This window comes from Leiobunum rupestre, chromosome 1 (assembly GCF_980474605.1).
Source record: "Leiobunum rupestre chromosome 1, qqLeiRupe1.1.hap1, whole genome shotgun sequence".
In the NCBI taxonomy this organism is placed as follows: domain Eukaryota; kingdom Metazoa; phylum Arthropoda; class Arachnida; order Opiliones; family Sclerosomatidae; genus Leiobunum; species Leiobunum rupestre.
In genome coordinates, this window is record NC_143384.1 from 80027495 (window position 1) to 80048006 (window position 20512).

Genomic DNA, 20512 nt, shown 5'->3' on the forward strand with positions numbered 1-20512 from the left:
AACTTTTTATCTACCATTATTTTTTCAAAACAATGAAATAGTTTCGTATTTTTCTGAAACATTCAAAATACAGCGTTCCTTTAGTAATAAACAAACATGAAAATTTCTGAATTTGAGATTAAATAGCGTTTAAATTGAAACACCATATATATATCTCAATTTAAGAAATAATCTGAAGTTTATTAAACGGAGTCTAAATTGTACCCAGGTTAAAAGATGGAAACGAGATAACTAAAACCAATTTACCAGCTGGTATGTTGCTGAAGAGCTCAACGCTTCAAATTCTAAGAATGAACCAACATTACATTGGAAACTACTCGTGCGAAGTAATGGAAAATGACATATTGCATCAGAAATGGTTTCTGTTAAATCTTGATCCACACACTGAAAACTGTCCAATAGGTAATTCTTCATTTCGTATCTTCGTGTGTCTGTTGCGTTGTATGTCTTTTATACTCTCAAGTTTCTTTAAAAAATTAACATTTTTCTTGTATTTCTGTCAATATGTAATAGACGCTTCAATAAATCATTATCCAAGGAAATCGCCAAGAAGTAATATTTCCGAGAGCCCGGACCTGCTAGTGACAGTTTATATTGTGCTTTTTAAAATAATGGAAATTTTTCACATTTACGGCAGCAACAAGCGTTCCCTTTAAACCGAGTAGCTTTTTTGACATTAAACGGCTTGGGAAAAATACGACGTTCTGTTTACAGGTGAAAAGTTTCCATTATTTGCACAAGCACTATATATTATAAACAATACCTAATTGCGGGTGCTGGCTCTCAGAAATATTACTTCTAGGCGATTTCCTTGGAGGATGATTTATTAAAGCGCCTATTGACAAATGTCCTGGCGTCTAATGACCAGCTTCAGATTTATTTCGCTTAAAAATGTGGTTACCGCTATTTTTCACAAATCATGACTGGCAACACTGCTACCATGTTTGTTTTAATTTCATTCGTAGAGAAGCTGGAGCCTTCACTTTCAATTTTGACCAAATGGTACCGTTGTTGTCGGTTAAATGATGAGGATTAGTAGTTTTAGACCTTTTGTTTTTTAAATTGGGTCTTTAAAAGTTGAAGTAATAGTAATTAACCATTTTATTAATAACTAGTATGGTTGAGGTGTTTTAATCAAATTCACTCAGTAGCGGCGCTAAGGTTTTTTCACAGGTGGGCTTATTATTTTGTGGCCCCTAAGAATTTTGTGGCCCTTAGCGGGAACCTTGGGTTGGCCATATTTCGCAAAAGTGGTGAAATCGAAAAAACCCAATATTTTCCAGCAAGCGAGCTAGGTCGTTTTATATTGTTGCGGCTCTCGTAGCGTTTACTGGACCCCTACTGACCTTGTATCCGACCTGGAGGGGACACGTGCATACCCGGCGTATTTCCCTAAATTCCCTTAAGCCGCTTTCTTTTCTTTCTATTGGACATTCAACTTTCTCTCAATTTCCGCTCCCTTCCTCCCGAATCTGTCTGTTAATGGTCTACTATCTTCTTGAGTAAACAAATTGATTTTGAAAGATCTGTTTTCCAGAAATACGTTTCTTAGAAATAATACAAATTTCTAGAGATAAAAAAATTCATAAATTCAAATATGTGGCCCTTTTAATATAAATATGTGGCCCCTCTCAGAAATGCAGGGGGGCTAAAGCCCACTTCAGCCCACCCTTAGCGCCGCTACTGAATTAACTTTTCATTTCGAAAAAATTTATGAACTAAACCTAACTTAACTCGCTTAAGCCCCGACTAAGCCTCTCGTAGTGATTGTTGAACAGAATTCTTGAAATTTAGGTCACGAATACCGTGTCAAAATATCGGGAACAGTAAGTCCCCTTACATTCTTGGTCCATGTTTCAACAAACTATCGCCCCTTTATCATACTCAAAACACTAATAATAATAATCAGCTATGCTAATACCCAAAACACCACCATAGTCCGAAGTGAGCAAGCGACCATTAAATCAGGTGTCCGGGTAACATTGCGTAGGAGGTTGGTGGAAAGCTCTTCATGCTACGCGAGCCAACAGTTACACTTATTATAACCGTTGGCCTCAACAGGTTTTTATGAGAACCTACGTTCGTAAATTTTTATAAATACAATGAACCAACAGCTCCTTACACGTAGAAACAAGGGAGGGATTTTAAATAACAATCACATACAATTACTGCTAGTTGAGGGAGAATGGCGGACATAGTGAGGGAAAATGGCGGCGCCCATGGTTTATCGCGAAACAAAGGAAATATTGAAAAATAAATACCCACGTCTTTTTAATGAATTTTGTTTTTGGAAAATGCGAAATCCTTAAAGCACCACACCGAGAGGTTTGAATTTTACTACTTTCCCGTGCTAGTTCCAGAAATAGGCATGGAAAGTAGACCTGGGTCTAAGGTGGTGTCTTATTATTAGCCTAGCTAGCTGATTATATGATATAGTATGACGGGGTCCGGAAGGGAAAGATCTGCTGAATTTTCACTCGGAGTTTTCAAACGCCGGTTTAAGTATTTTAAATGTACAACTCGTATACTGCCCACAAAAACACGCTCTACAACGACTAATAATTTTCGTTGGCAAATAAAACTTTAAAAGTAATGACGTAAATTATTTCTAATCTAGTTAAATTCTTTAAACGTGGGCGTAATCCTCTCCAGATTTCAAGACTGAGCCCAAGGATTCGACTGTGATTGAACGAATTGACCGAGCAATCTTAAGATGCAAGACGAACGACCGAAACACCTCAATCACTTGGGAAAAGGACGCCATTCAATTGTTCAACAGCTCCAAATATCAAATCAAATTTAACGGAGATTTGGCCCTAACGGAGTTGGACGCGATCGACGAAGGCTTGTACACTTGCGTTGCTTCGTTGCCAGCTAAGGTGTGCCGGAAAGGGGTCTCCGCGGTAGTCAATGTCCGAAGGCTGGAGAAAACGGCGGATGGTAGGAAACCATTTAAGAAATATTATTTTTAAATATTAAGTACCATTGACGGTTCGTATTATTTATTCCTAGTAGCAAATATGAGTCCCCAAAATATGGTTGGATAATCAATATTCCAAGTAGCAAATATGGGTCCCGAGAAATATTCTACTATGCTTACATAATCGATATTCCCACTGGCAAGTATGATTTTCGAGAAATATGCTTGGAATAGCAATATTACTAATGGACAATGTGAGTCTGGAAATATATGAATAAAAAATATGAGTCCGTAAGGGATGGAAAACTAATCTACGTAGTAGTAAATATGAGTTTCCGAGAAATATGCATGGATAATCAAAATTCCTACTAGCGAGTATGCTTATACAATCGATATTACTAATAGCCAATATGACTATGAGTTCCAGAGAAATATGCCTGGATAATCAAAATTCCTACTAGCGAGTATGCTTATACAATCGATATTACTAATAGCCAATATGACTATGAGTTCCAGAGAAATATGCCTGGATAATCAAAATTCCTACTAGCGAGTATGCTTATACAATCGATATTACTAATAGCCAATATGACTATGAGTTCCAGAGAAATATGCCTGGATAATCAAAATTCCTACTAGCGAGTATGCTTATACAATCGATATTACTAATAGCCAATATGACTATGAGTTCCAGAGAAATATGCCTGGATAATCAAAATTCCTACTAGCGAGTATGCTTATACAATCGATATTACTAATAGCCAATATGACTATGAGTTCCAGAGAAATATGCCTGGATAATCAAAATTCCTACTAGCGAGTATGCTTATACAATCGATATTACTAATAGCCAATATGACTATGAGTTCCAGAGAAATATGCCTGGATAATCAAAATTCCTACTAGCGAGTATACTTATACAATCGATATTACTAATAGCCAATATGACTATGAGTTCCAGAGAAATATGCCTGGATAATCAAAATTCCTACTAGCGAGTATGCTTATACAATCGATATTACTAATAGCCAATATGACTATGAGTTCCAGAGAAATATGCCTGGATAATCAAAATTCCTACTAGCGAGTATGCTTATACAATCGATATTACTAATAGCCAATATGACTATGAGTTCCAGAGAAATATGCCTGGATAATCAAAATTCCTACTAGCGAGTATGCTTATACAATCGATATTACTAATAGCCAATATGACTATGAGTTCCAGAGAAATATGCCTGGATAATCAAAATTCCTACTAGCGAGTATGCTTATACAATCGATATTACTAATAGCCAATATGACTATGAGTTCCAGAGAAATATGCCTGGATAATCAAAATTCCTACTAGCGAGTATGCTTATACAATCGATATTACTAATAGCCAATATGACTATGAGTTCCAGAGAAATATGCCTGGATAATCAAAATTCCTACTAGCGAGTAAGCTTATACAATCGATATTACTAATAGCCAATATGACTATGAGTTCCAGAGAAATATGCCTGGATAATCAAAATTCCTACTAGCGAGTATGCTTATACAATCGATATTACTAATAGCCAATATGGCTATGAGTTCCAGAGAAATATGCCTGGATAATCAAAATTCCTACTAGCGAGTATGCTTATACAATCGATATTACTAATAGCCAATATGACTATGAGTTCCAGAGAAATATGCCTGGATAATCAAAATTCCTACTAGCGAGTATGCTTATACAATCGATATTACTAATAGCCAATATGACTATGAGTTCCAGAGAAATATGCCTGGATAATCAAAATTCCTACTAGTGAGTATGCTTATACAATCGATATTACTAATAGCCAATATGACTATGAGTTCCAGAGAAATATGCCTGGATAATCAAAATTCCTACTAGCGAGTATACTTATACAATCGATATTACTAATAGCCAATATGACTATGAGTTCCAGAGAAATATGCCTGGATAATCAAAATTCCTACTAGCGAGTATGCTTATACAATCGATATTACTAATAGCCAATATGACTATGAGTTCCAGAGAAATATGCCTGGATAATCAAAATTCCTACTAGCGAGTATGCTTATACAATCGATATTACTAATAGCCAATATGACTATGAGTTCCAGAGAAATATGCCTGGATAATCAAAATTCCTACTAGCGAGTATGCTTATACAATCGATATTACTAATAGCCAATATGACTATGAGTTCCAGAGAAATATGCCTGGATAATCAAAATTCCTACTAGCGAGTATGCTTATACAATCGATATTACTAATAGCCAATATGACTATGAGTTCCAGAGAAATATGCCTGGATAATCAAAATTCCTACTAGCGAGTATGCTTATACAATCGATATTACTAATAGCCAATATGACTATGAGTTCCAGAGAAATATGCCTGGATAATCAAAATTCCTACTAGCGAGTATGCTTATACAATCGATATTACTAAAAGCCAATATGACTATGAGTTCCAGAGAAATATGCCTGGATAATCAAAATTCCTACTAGCGAGTATGCTTATACAATCGATATTACTAATAGCCAATATGACTATGAGTTCCAGAGAAATATGCCTGGATAATCAAAATTCCTACTAGCGAGTAAGCTTATACAATCGATATTACTAATAGCCAATATGACTATGAGTTCCAGAGAAATATGCCTGGATAATCAAAATTCCTACTAGCGAGTATGCTTATACAATCGATATTACTAATAGCCAATATGACTATGAGTTCCAGATAAATATGCCTGGATTATCAAAATTCCTACTAGCGAGTATGCTTATACAATCGATATTACTAATAGCCAATATGACTATGAGTTCCAGAGAAATATGCCTGGATAATCAAAATTCCTACTAGCGGGTATGCTTATACAATCGATATTACTAATAGCCAATATGACTATGAGTTCCAGAGAAATATGCCTGGATAATCAAAATTCCTACTAGCGAGTATGCTTATACAATCGATATTACTAATAGCCAATATGACTATGAGTTCCAGAGAAATATGCCTGGACAATCAAAATTCCTACTAGCGAGTATGCTTATACAATCGATATTACTAATAGCCAATATGACTATGAGTTCCAGAGAAATATGCCTGGATAATCAAAATTCCTACTAGCGAGTATGCTTATACAATCGATATTACTAATAGCCAATATGACTATGAGTTCCAGAGAAATATGCCTGGATAATCAAAATTCCTACTAGCGAGTATGCTTATACAATCGATATTACTAATAGCCAATATGACTATGAGTTCCAGAGAAATATGCCTGGATAATCAAAATTCCTACTAGCGAGTATGCTTATACAATCGATATTACTAATAGCCAATATGACTATGAGTTCCAGAGAAATATGCCTGGATAATCAAAATTCCTACTAGCGAGTATGCTTATACAATCGATATTACTAATAGGCAATATGACTATGAGTTCCAGAGAAATATGCCTGGATAATCAAAATTCCTACTAGCGAGTATGCTTATACAATCGATATTACTAATAGCCAATATGACTATGAGTTCCAGAGAAATATGCCTGGATAATCAAAATTCCTAGTAGCGAGTATGCTTATACAATCGATATTACTAATAGCCAATATGACTATGAGTTCCAGAGAAATATGCCTGGATAATCAAAATTCCTACTAGCGAGTATGCTTATACAATCGATATTACTAATAGCCAATATGGTTTTGAGTTCCAGAGAAATATGCCTGGATAATCAAAATTCCTACTAGCGAGTATGCTTATACAATCGATATTACTAATAGCCAATATGACTATGAGTTCCAGAGAAATATGCCTGGATTATCAAAATTCCTACTAGCGAGTATGCTTATACAATCGATATTACTAATAGCCAATATGACTATGAGTTCCAGAGAAATATGCCTGGATAATCAAAATTCCTACTAGCGAGTATGCTTATACAATCGATATTACTAATAGCCAATATGACTATGAGTTCCAGAGAAATATGCCTGGATAATCAAAATTCCTACTAGCGAGTATGCTTATACAATCGATATTACTAATAGCCAATATGACTATGAGTTCCAGAGAAATATGCCTGGATAATCAAAATTCCTACTAGCGAGTATGCTTATACAATCGATATTACTAATAGCCAATATGACTATGAGTTCCAGAGAAATATGCCTGGATAATCAAAATTCCTACTAGTGAGTATGCTTATACAATCGATATTACTAATAGCCAATATGACTATGAGTTCCAGAGAAATATGCCTGGATAATCAAAATTCCTACTAGCGAGTATGCTTATCCAATCGATATTACTAATAGCCAATATGACTATGAGTTCCAGAGAAATATGCCTGGATAATCAAAATTCCTACTAGCGAGTATGCTTATACAATCGATATTACTAATAGCCAATATGACTATGAGTTCCAGAGAAATATGCCTGGATAATCAAAATTCCTAGTAGCGAGTATGCTTATACAATCGATATTACTAATAGCCAATATGACTATGAGTTCCAGAGAAATATGCCTGGATAATCAAAATTCCTACTAGCGAGTATGCTTATACAATCGATATTACTAATAGCCAATATGACTATGAGTTCCAGAGAAATATGCCTGGATAATCAAAATTCCTACTAGCGAGTATGCTTATACAATCGATATTACTAATAGCCAATATGACTATGAGTTCCAGAGAAATATGCCTGGGTAATCGAAATTCCTACTAGCGAGTATGCTTATACAATCGATATTACTAATAGCCAATATGACTATGAGTTCCAGATAAATATGCCTGGATAATCAAAATTCCTACTAGCGAGTATGCTTATACAATCGATATTACTAATAGCCAATATGACTATGAGTTCCAGAGAAATATGCCTGGATAATCAAAATTCCTACTAGCGAGTATGCTTATACAATCGATATTACTAATAGCCAATATGACTATGAGTTCCAGAGAAATATGCCTGGATAATCAAAATTCCTACTAGCGAGTATGCTTATACAATCGATATTACTAATAGCCAATATGACTATGAGTTCCAGAGAAATATGCCTGGATAATCAAAATTCCTACTAGCGAGTATGCTTATACAATCGATATTACTAATAGCCAATATGACTATGAGTTCCAGAGAAATATGCCTGGATAATCAAAATTCCTACTAGCGAGTATGCTTATACAATCGATATTACTAATAGCCAATATGACTATGAGTTCCAGAGAAATATGCCTGGATAATCAAAATTCCTAGTAGCGAGTATGCTTATACAATCGATATTACTAATAGCCAATATGACTATGAGTTCCAGAGAAATATGCCTGGATAATCAAAATTCCTACTAGCGAGTATGCTTATACAATCGATATTACTAATAGCCAATATGACTATGAGTTCCAGAGAAATATGCCTGGATAATCAAAATTCCTACTAGCGAGTATGCTTATACAATCGATATTACTAATAGCCAATATGACTATGAGTTCCAGAGAAATATGCCTGGGTAATCGAAATTCCTACTAGCGAGTATGCTTATACAATCGATATTACTAATAGCCAATATGACTATGAGTTCCAGATAAATATGCCTGGATAATCAAAATTCCTACTAGCGAGTATGCTTATACAATCGATATTACTAATAGCCAATATGACTATGAGTTCCAGAGAAATATGCCTGGATAATCAAAATTCCTACTAGCGAGTATGCTTATACAATCGATATTACTAATAGCCAATATGACTATGAGTTCCAGAGAAATATGCCTGGATAATCAAAATTCCTACTAGCGAGTATGCTTATACAATCGATATTACTAATAGCCAATATGACTATGAGTTCCAGAGAAATATGCCTGGATAATCAAAATTCCTACTAGCGAGTATGCTTATACAATCGATATTACTAATAGCCAATATGACTATGAGTTCCAGAGAAATATGCCTGGATAATCAAAATTCCTACTAGCGAGTATGCTTATACAATCGATATTACTAATAGCCAATATGACTATGAGTTCCAGAGAAATATGCCTGGATAATCAAAATTCCTACTAGCGAGTATGCTTATACAATCGATATTACTAATAGCCAATATGACTATGAGTTCCAGAGAAATATGCCTGGATAATCAAAATTCCTACTAGCGAGTATGCTTATACAATCGATATTACTAATAGCCAATATGACTATGAGTTCCAGAGAAATATGCCTGGATAATCAAAATTCCTACTAGCGAGTATGCTTATACAATCGATATTACTAATAGCCAATATGACTATGAGTTCCAGAGAAATATGCCTGGATAATCAAAATTCCTACTAGCGAGTATGCTTATACAATCGATATTACTAATAGCCAATATGACTATGAGTTCCAGAGAAATATGCCTGGATAATCAAAATTCCTACTAGCGAGTATGCTTATACAATCGATATTACTAATAGCCAATATGACTATGAGTTCCAGAGAAATATGCCTGGGTAATCGAAATTCCTACTAGCGAGTATGCTTATACAATCGATATTACTAATAGCCAATATGACTATGAGTTCCAGATAAATATGCCTGGATAATCAAAATTCCTACTAGCGAGTATGCTTATACAATCGATATTACTAATAGCCAATATGACTATGAGTTCCAGAGAAATATGCCTGGATAATCAAAATTCCTACTAGCGAGTATGCTTATACAATCGATATTACTAATAGCCAATATGACTATGAGTTCCAGAGAAATATGCCTGGATAATCAAAATTCCTACTAGCGAGTATGCTTATACAATCGATATTACTAATAGCCAATATGACTATGAGTTCCAGAGAAATATGCCTGGATAATCAAAATTCCTACTAGCGAGTATGCTTATACAATCGATATTACTAATAGCCAATATAACTATGAGTTCCAGAGAAATATGCCTGGATAATCAAAATTCCTACTAGCGAGTATGCTTATACAATCGATATTACTAATAGCCAATATGACTATGAGTTCCAGAGAAATATGCCTGGATAATCAAAATTCCTACTAGCGAGTATGCTTATACAATCGATATTACTAATAGCCAATATGACTATGAGTTCCAGAGAAATATGCCTGGATAATCAAAATTCCTACTAGCGAGTATGCTTATACAATCGATATTACTAATAGCCAATATGACTATGAGTTCCAGAGAAATATGCCTGGATAATCAAAATTCCTACTAGCGAGTATGCTTATACAATCGATATTACTAATAGCCAATATGACTATGAGTTCCAGAGAAATATGCCTGGATAATCAAAATTCCTACTAGCGAGTATGCTTATACAATCGATATTACTAATAGCCAATATGACTATGAGTTCCAGAGAAATATGCCTGGATAATCAAAATTCCTACTAGCGAGTATGCTTATACAATCGATATTACTAATAGCCAATATGACTATGAGTTCCAGAGAAATATGCCTGGATAATCAAAATTCCTACTAGCGAGTATGCTTATACAATCGATATTACTAATAGCCAATATGACTATGAGTTCCAGAGAAATATGCCTGGATAATCAAAATTCCTACTAGCGAGTATGCTTATACAATCGATATTACTAATAGCCAATATGACTATGAGTTCCAGAGAAATATGCCTGGGTAATCGAAATTCCTACTAGCGAGTATGCTTATACAATCGATATTACTAATAGCCAATATGACTATGAGTTCCAGATAAATATGCCTGGATAATCAAAATTCCTACTAGCGAGTATGCTTATACAATCGATATTACTAATAGCCAATATGACTATGAGTTCCAGAGAAATATGCCTGGATAATCAAAATTCCTACTAGCGAGTATGCTTATACAATCGATATTACTAATAGCCAATATGACTATGAGTTCCAGAGAAATATGCCTGGATAATCAAAATTCCTACTAGCGAGTATGCTTATACAATCGATATTACTAATAGCCAATATGACTATGAGTTCCAGAGAAATATGCCTGGATAATCAAAATTCCTACTAGCGAGTATGCTTATACAATCGATATTACTAATAGCCAATATAACTATGAGTTCCAGAGAAATATGCCTGGATAATCAAAATTCCTACTAGCGAGTATGCTTATACAATCGATATTACTAATAGCCAATATGACTATGAGTTCCAGAGAAATATGCCTGGATAATCAAAATTCCTACTAGCGAGTATGCTTATACAATCGATATTACTAATAGCCAATATGACTATGAGTTCCAGAGAAATATGCCTGGATAATCAAAATTCCTACTAGCGAGTATGCTTATACAATCGATATTACTAATAGCCAATATGACTATGAGTTCCAGAGAAATATGCCTGGATAATCAAAATTCCTACTAGCGAGTATGCTTATACAATCGATATTACTAATAGCCAATATGACTATGAGTTCCAGAGAAATATGCCTGGATAATCAAAATTCCTACTAGCGAGTATGCTTATACAATCGATATTACTAATAGCCAATATGACTATGAGTTCCAGAGAAATATGCCTGGATAATCAAAATTCCTACTAGCGAGTATGCTTATACAATCGATATTACTAATAGCAAATATCAGTTCCTGAGAAATATGCCTGGATAATCGAAATTCCTACTAGCGAGTATGCTTATACAATCGATATTACTAATAGCAAATATCAGTTCCTGAGAAATATGCCTGGATAATCGAAACTCCTACTAGCGAGTATGTTTATTCAATCGATATTACTAATAGCAAATATGAGTTCCAGAGAAATATGCCTGGATAATCAAAATTCCTACTAGCGAGTATGCTTATACAATCGATATTTCTAATAGCAAACAGTTATGAATTCCTGGCAATATGGAATATTTGTTTATTTTGAGAGTAGTATGTTGAAATATTTTAACAAAATTAATTAATCAATAAATTTAAAAAAAGTAAATAATATAAAAACGATGTTTGAAATCCGTAATACTCAGGATAAAAAGAAATACCACATAGTATTAAAGTGTATATATTTATAGCGTATCGACGAATTCCATATTTCTTTATTAAATCACATTATTTATGGTAAATCCAGTCAACTTTAATAATTACCACGGCAACCAACCCATTTCATGAGCAAATATTGGATTACTTTCGGTGCGATGGAAATACTAGTTGGTTATATTCCATTTAAAGGACACCTTCTTTGGCCATTTTTATATTTAATATATCTGTGCCTCTGTCAAACTACGGCCAACTTTGATCTCTCGCGCTACAGCGGCCATCTCATTCGTTGACGTTTCTGTGTTACCCTATGAGCAAAAGATGTGTATGACGTGAGCGCCCGTAGGTAGCGGATTATTATTTTTAGAATAGTTTTTACATGGAAGTCAATATAACAACCGAGAGTGGCGCTGAACTCCTACACGTTATAGTACAGTTTATAGGGGGGAAATCCTTGCTCGCGGAATTTCGACGAATGTGTTGGCCGCTGTAGCGCGAACAGCGCGTGATCAAAGTTGGCCGTGGTCAAACACGTTGAAGATTTCGGTTATTCAAAAACTTCTATTGCATGTTCGACATAATCTTTAAAAATATGAATACCTTCCTTCGTAGTTTGCGGAATCTTGAGGGTGAATCTAACAGACGAAGGTCAAGATGAAAGTCCCACTATCCAAGGTAAAATTATCGGTGGCCAAGACGCTAAGCCAGGATCTAGCCCGTGGCAGGTAAGGTTGGAAGAATGTTTTTGGTATGAAATAAGAATTGTTTAAATCTTTTTCCAAAGTATATCAATCAGTAGTTTCGAAATTCAAATACTGCGCAATATATTAAGGCAGTTTCAATTTAACGTAGTACGGTAAATTCGAATGGAATCGACGATCTAAGCAGTATTAGCATGGGTGTAGGAACCGGGGGAGGCAGGGGGCAATGCCCCTCCTTAGAATTTTGCTGGGAGGGGCAACTAATGTTATTGCTTCCTCCAACTTTTTGGTCAGTTGAAATCTTCAAAAGGCTCAAATTCTCATTTTAAAAGCATTTAAAGCTTAAGAACCTCAACTGTGTTTAAATTTCAGTCTTTTCCAATTGACATAGTAGTAAAATGTACAAATGCATTCGGAGAAGCTACACTCCATTAAAAATTCAAAACCATTCTCCAGACCCCTTTTCGTTCCTCTTTGCCCCCTCCAACTTCTAGAACGTTCCTACTCCCCTGAGTATTAGTTTTTAAAAATTGGGTCTGGAAAGTTCCGATCTCACGAGTTATAAAAACACTTATGAAACGCTATAAAGATAATAACACATAATTAATTTCATCGGGTCGCTAGATGGCGACCTATTCCACACAACTTGTCTATTCCACTATGTCACTTGGAATTAAGAATAGACCGATTCGCGAATTGTTTGTTGGGAAGCCCTTTCGTCGTCTAGGAAAACTTGTCTCCAGACAATTCGTCGACGGACAAGTTATCGCATTGAAAATCGCACAAGGGGAACAAGTCGTCGCGCGAAAAAAAAAGAAATAATAAAAGCATTATAAAATCCTTGATTACAAGGTATAAGTCATCGCCATTTTTTCAAAAACATTGTTGAAATTTGTACCGTTGTATTCTAAAACAAAGATCATTAATCTGTCGTCCAAATACTTGGATTACTACAGGCTATGTCCTCGGAAGATTATGCAGAATTCGCTCGTGCACACTCCATAGAATCAAAGGAAATAAGGCGTCACGTCTCGTATTTCTACGATAACGTCCCAAAAATAAGAATTCTGTCAGGATCGTTCGTTCCAACAAGCTCAAAACCAACTGAACATTGCGGACAACCCGTGGTCGACCTACTTCCTTCCTGTTCTGTAAGAAGAACAATACGTTTGTAACGAACCAGTCGCGGAGAAGTTCAAGTAAAAAATTAAGTAACGTACCCATGCAGAATGTGCCTGTCTCACGTTATCGACGATGGACATTAGTAAAAGTCCGTGAGACGGGTATGCGCCGGTTCGGATACTTTCCTGGTAGAGACGTTGAGCAGCCAAAGCATTACCATTAGCTAGTCCAAAGACGAAATGAATATCCGCCAGTTCTTACGAAGTGAACCCCATTGTTGCAGTTTGAAAGTGATGAGCAGCCGCGGTCCATCACGACTTTAAATACTGTTTAAGTTAACTTTTTTACGCTGGTTACCTCGATTTGTTTACAAAGTCCTTTTTACCTATCACACGAACCCAACCCTTAATGTTCGCATTTCCCTGCTGCTTGGTTTTGCGCTGGTTGCAGCCTACCTCCAGGGGCTAGCTCTTCAAATGACCTTAAATCTCTCGATTTTTAAGTACGGCCATCTTTATTCAGTTGGGGCCCTAGCATCGTTACGAACTCTTTGAGTTGGCTGCAAAGTGACTGTGGTGGCCAGGGTTGGACATAAGGATATTTTTTTTATAGTATTCAGACTGACTAGTGAGCCTTCTCTCTTAATTTATTTTAGTATTCACTGACTAGTGGGTATGAAAATTGGGGTATAAAAACAAGAAAGACAGCCAACATTTTGCTTTACCCGTCAGAATTAAAATAGGAGATAATTATCACTTGAGTTACATGACTTTGCCCGATCACAATTTTTTTAAATAAAATGAGATTGATGAATGCTGAATTTATAATATTCGCCATTATTTTTGAATATTTAGGTAAATTTTTCACTAGTCAAATTGACTAGCGAACCCCCAGATTTCGATTAATTTTAGAAGTCAGAGTATTTATCTTAGTAGTCAAATGCCATGACTAGTGCCTTATGTCCACCCCTGGTGGACGCCAGTCTAAAATCCGAGCATATTCTAGTCCCCTGTAAAAATATATTCCCCAAAAAGCAAAAATAGACTTAGAAAATACATAATGTTTTGTCTGCGTCACGTAAAAAAGATTGAAGATAATGAGCACGCGCTGACAGTGGTTTTAAAAAAGTGTGCACGCGCAAAACAAAATAAAAAAAACGTACTAGCAACCGTCAAAAAGAAATATATTTTTTTCTCTCCGTAACCCTAATTCAATTCTGTATTTATCCGCATTTTTAATCTCTTACTAACATTAAAAGTATCTATTTTAAACATAATTTTAGTTTTTTTCTACTATTTTAACTAAATACGCGCGCAAAAATATTTAAATATAATTAAGGATATATATTGTCTATGGTTAAACGATCTTTTATTTCCGAAATTTAATGGTCAGCTTACTTTGATGGCGCCACGTGCTCCACGAAGTATCAGGATTTAGTAACATGACCACTAGTTTAAAGGAATTATGACTTGGGCCTACGGTGGTGCTTTTGGTATTAACCTAGCCATAAGTCTATAATATTGTTCCATAAGTTTGTCACTTTGGGGAATATTTCACTGAGAGCTAGTAACGGAGTGACGTCATCACAAGAAGAAAATATCACCCTAGCGAGGCGCTGTCAAAGGCTACGTGTGACGCGTTAGCAAGCGGACGCAAAACGGCGGCGAAGCCCGTAATGCAGTCTGTCTTGTGAATAGCTGTCAGCCAAACTTTTGCATGTGAAGAATAGGAAGTGTCAAACGTATGTAACAATATTGTACACGTATGGCCTAGGTGATTGTTATTATTATTATTAGTTATTTCATAAGTATTATAGACTTATGATTATTTATATCTCACAATTGTCAGCGACTCTGTTCATGCTCAAATAACAACCAATCGGGTGTGTTCTCCCTAGTTAGAGTGCAGTTTTAAAGGGTTGTATACTATTGGACCGAATCCCGTTTGACCGAATCCCATTGAACCGAAAAGTATTTTCGTTTATAGCCCAACATGGCGGGAATCATTTGAATGGGAAATTTAAATCTGGTTCGTTTTCACTTCGGGTAGGTTAGGTTGGGTTGGGTTGGGTTAGGTTAGGTTAGGTTAGGTTAGGTTAGGTTAGGTTGGGTTGGGTTAGGTTAGATATGGTAGGCAATTATTTCACGTCGGGTCTTATCAAGGTTATTTTCCAAAATTAAACCCGGAAAATATCAAATTTCAAGGGAAAAAGGTCTAAAAATACACGTCGGTACGAAATAATAAATATTTAAGACATAGTTTAGTACAAATTAGATATACTATCGTCACGTAACCTACGATATATAAATATGTATCACTAACGGTGTATTGAATGAAAACCGCGCTAAACGCGGTTTTCGGTCGATTGGAATTCGGTTGAATGGTACATTCGGACGAATGGGATTTCGGTCCAATGGTCTACAATCGTTTTAAAGTGACAGTGACTGTGAACAATTCCACCACATTTATTTTACCATCTGTACATTCTTTTTGGCAGAGCTCCCGAAGTAAGGAGCACTAATTAAAATTTCCCAAACTGCGGTAGAAATAAAAGGTCTTATAATAATTTAACGGCAAAATTTCGTACCGCCTTAAAAATTACTTTCGTTTTTCTGGTCTCAAAGTAGATAATTAATAAGCCCTGAATAATTGATCTTTATCATTTGATTTTTGTCTGTTCCGACAGGTGATGTTTTTGGAGAACGCGTCGAAATTGAAGGCATTCTGCGGGGGCAGCCTGTTAAACGAGCGCTGGGTGGTCTCGGCGGCCCATTGCTTCAGGGGCCAAGACAGCGTGAAGCTGGACTTGAAATACGTCCTGGCGAGACTGGGAACGACGGTCAGCGACATCGTGGAACGTTACGAGTATTCCAGCGGGATCAAAGATATAGTTTTTCACCCCTATTTCAATCAAGATATTTACGACAACGACATAGCCCTCATCAAGTTGCGCAAATACGTCATCTTCAATCCGTACATTGTACCGATTTGTCTAGGAGATAAATCGCGGGCGGCTCAATTCTACCAAGAAGGAACTGTGGGCACTGTCGTCGGATGGGGAATTACCGAAGAGGGAGGCGAGTTATCCAACACTTTGAAACAAATTGAATTGCCAGTGGTCGATAGCGAGATCTGCACGAATTCCACCGAGAGAGATGTAAGAATGTTTTAAACGAATGGGATTTTAACGTTAAATGGAATAGAACCTCTATCGCGTTCTTTATGGAAGACCCCATCAATTTCTTTTATTCCCTTCTCAATCAGCGATTATCAGCGCGGACAATATTTTAACCCTCGGAGGGCGACAGAAATACCAGAGGTTATATTCCCTTTAAGCTAATGTCTGGCCAAACTTACTACATGAAAGGTTTTGAAAATCCGAAATGTATGCATAAATCCCCCAATGCATGCTTCGTAGATGGCGAGTGGTAGTAGGAGTGAGGGGTTTGGTGGGATTGGTTTATTTTATTTGCCGGTTAGCGTAGATCCTAATTTTGATATATCTCGCGCAGGCCTGTCTAGTGCTGAATACGTGAACCCTTATGCCAAATTCAAACTTAGAGGGCCTTGATAGTCTTACGATTTAACCCATGAATATTCCACTCTATCATTAGCCTAGTGAACGTGGGGAGCCTATTTTCGCACCTTACGAATAATTTACTTTTTCAAGCCAATAAGAACGAATTCGGAAATGAGGTCATTTTAGAGCAAGATAGTTCACGCGAGCAGTAGTGTTATAAATGAGAGAACGCTCTATGAGGCACTAATGAGGTATCTGGGCGCCGGGCATCGTACCTCACAGAAATAACATGGGGCACTATTTGACGGTGTCTAGAAAAAAAAGTACCGGTTCAACATCGACGCGTTTGAGACACCTAATAAGGCACCGGGACACCGGCACCGTGCCTCATAGAAATAACATGGGGCACCATTTGACGGTGACCGGCACCGTGCCTCATAGAAATAACATGGGACACTTTTTGAAAAAAGGACCGGCTCAACATCGACGCGTTCGCCGACCGTAAATCCTCATAGAATTAACATGAAGTATTATTTAACGGTATCTCACGACCACCATGCCGCATAGAATTAACATGGGGAATTATATTGACGGTATTTGATGCGTACACCGGTCATAAATGTACTGCGAGAGAGCTGTGAGTACCGTATCTCATAGAAAATACATGGAGACGAGGATTTGAATATTGACCGTGAATTGTTCAATCGCGTATTGCGTGGATATACCCTTAATTTACAAAGCCTGCTTAATCTGCTGTTTCGAACGTGGTGGTATAATCCTAATTGTTTAAGGCGTGGTACAAAGTGCAACAAAGTTTACTATAAAAGCCAGAATTTTCCTTTAAAATATCATTCGGAATTAGGATCCCTGAGTCTCTTACACCTTAGAATTCGAATACTCAGAAGATGTAAGTAGAAACCTTTCCACATTAAATTACTTTAAGTGATTTCTAACGATTTCGATACCCCTTTTAGGAACGTCGGTAAGGTTTTCCCTATTTCTACTACGAAGGGGGTATCGGTAACCCCAGACTGTCATATTCACGTCGGTACTTTGGATGGTAGTGTTGGAATTGAGTTGACGGAAAGTCAGTTCAAGCAACTACGGAGAGCAAGCGGTCAAATTACTACGTTCTTGGAAGACGATTCGATCCCAAATTCTACGTGGTTCTTTGAAGGATCAGAAACGAGACGAGTCGAGCTATGCATTTTCCAAACGCGGAAGGTAGTGGACGTGAGAGAAATAATCCTTGGAACTGGGACCAACTACGGAAAGCACATCTTAACCAAACAGGGCTTTACTGTCACGCAATACCCCTGGAAGACGTTGATGGATAAATACGACGAAGTGATGACGTATCACAACGAAGTAAAACGCGTCTTCAATGATATTAAAGGAGTCGTTCTGACCGCGATTACAGACTACGTGAATAAGCAATGCGAAGGTTGCAAAATTGATCATCCCTCACAAAGGCAGCACGATTGTCTGATGATTGATTGGAACTCTCGTTTAGATATACATTTGTTTGACGCGATGGATAGAATTAGTTATTCCGAAATCACTTTAAAACTTGACACGTTTTTAAGCGAGGACTTTCGCGATACTATATTGACTTTCATAATGTGCAACGCTAAAAAAATGTTGTATAAAAATGAAGACTTTTGAATTTGTCAATAAAAAACTTGAGTATTAAAAACTGGGCTCTTTATTTTGTAGCTCATTTAGAGACATGGAACCAGTAATGAAACATCCGTTCACCGGGCTCGTCGCTGGGCCCACGCAATGTGGAAAGTCCCACTTCCTTGCTAAATTAATTAAACATAATGAGTCGTGCATTGCTCCTCCACCTCAAAGAATAGTTTGGTGTTATACTGAGTACCAAGAGAAATTATTTAATTCGGTATTGGAGCATAATCCTACCGTAGAGTTTCACGAGGGTTTATTAGACCCAAACAATTTAAATCCGACGATTAGAAATTTTGTAATTCTCGATGATCTCTTATGTGAAATAGCGAATAACAAAGACGTCACAAATTTATTTATACGAGGTTCGCATCATCGTAACACGTCCGTATTGATTTTAATGCAAAATTTGTTTTATCACGGGAAAGAAGTTAGAACTCTCAATTTGAATTCACAGTACCTCGTCATTTTCCGTTCGGCTAGAGACGTTTCCAGCGTGCTAAATATCGCTAAACAAATTTCACCGGCTAATACCAAATTCGTTGTTGACGCGTTTCGTCAAGCCGTGGTGAAACCATACGGTTATTTATTCATCGACTTGAAACCAAATACCGCAGATGAATATCGGCTGCGAACGGGGATCATACCGGGAGAAGAAGCCGCGATTTTCATCCCGAAATAAAATCAAAATGACTATAGCAACGTCAAAACGTGTGTGTAAAAACTTGGATTTTTTAAAATATTTGAGCACGTGTAATGTGAACCAGAGGAAAGCTATCATTAAACTAGCGAATCGCGACGCCATCTTAGCGCTGGTCGAATGTTGTATAAATGTACTACGCGGGAACATTCAGTTAACAGATGGACAAAAGAGTCGATTGAAGAAACATCGTAAAGCCTTACATCATCTTTGCGCAAAAATTCCTCTCGCTAAAAGAAAACAGATTCTAGTTCAGAAGGGGGGATTTCTCCCGTTTTTGTTAGCTCCACTTCTTTCAATCGTTAGCTCAGTCGCCGGCGCTGCGATAAGCCGCGCCATTAATAAATAAATGGCCCGAAAAATGATTTTAGTGTCTGAAGACGCTTTACGTCGAATGAAGAATGCTACTCCCGAAGATGTTCCCAGTGAAATACCATCCTTGGATAAAGAAATGAAAAAGATCCTCGACGATCCCAATATGACCGAATCCGAAAAATTAACGTTATATAATCAAACTTTGCAGCGACACATAATATCTAATCGCCAACCAGTTGAAAAACAACAGACTGTTAAAAACAAAACGTGGTACGAAGAAATTGCGACGTCTATTCCGTCAAGTATGCTTACCGACGCGATATCGTTGTACAATTGGACATTACGTTTTATTTCGTGGAACGAACTCGGTGAAATGACATTTGGAGGACGAGTCGTTTCTGGATCAAACGTAATCGATTTAATTTACGATGCGGTTAGAAAAACCAAGTCAAATTCCGACCCTACAGGATTCAAGAACTTCTACGAAGTATTGCAAAACAATAATGTACCAAAAAAATATATCAAGAATCCTACTAGAATAAGTTCTTTAAAATC

The 20512-nt window shown here is 36.7% G+C and overlaps 1 protein-coding gene across 2 annotated transcripts in view; it reads left to right on the top strand.

The window, feature by feature from the left end:
* Nucleotides 1-20512, top strand: part of LOC149966761 (mannan-binding lectin serine protease 1-like) — a 60253-nt gene that overhangs the window by 21407 nt on the left and 18334 nt on the right. For both annotated transcript variants that reach the window (XM_090154224.1, XM_090154234.1), the window contains exons 10-13: nt 209-402; nt 2653-2940; nt 12529-12641; nt 16426-16896. In XM_090154224.1, coding sequence (XP_090010350.1) covers nt 209-402; nt 2653-2940; nt 12529-12641; nt 16426-16896 — 1066 coding nt within the window. The remainder of the gene's footprint in view (nt 1-208; nt 403-2652; nt 2941-12528; nt 12642-16425; nt 16897-20512) is intronic.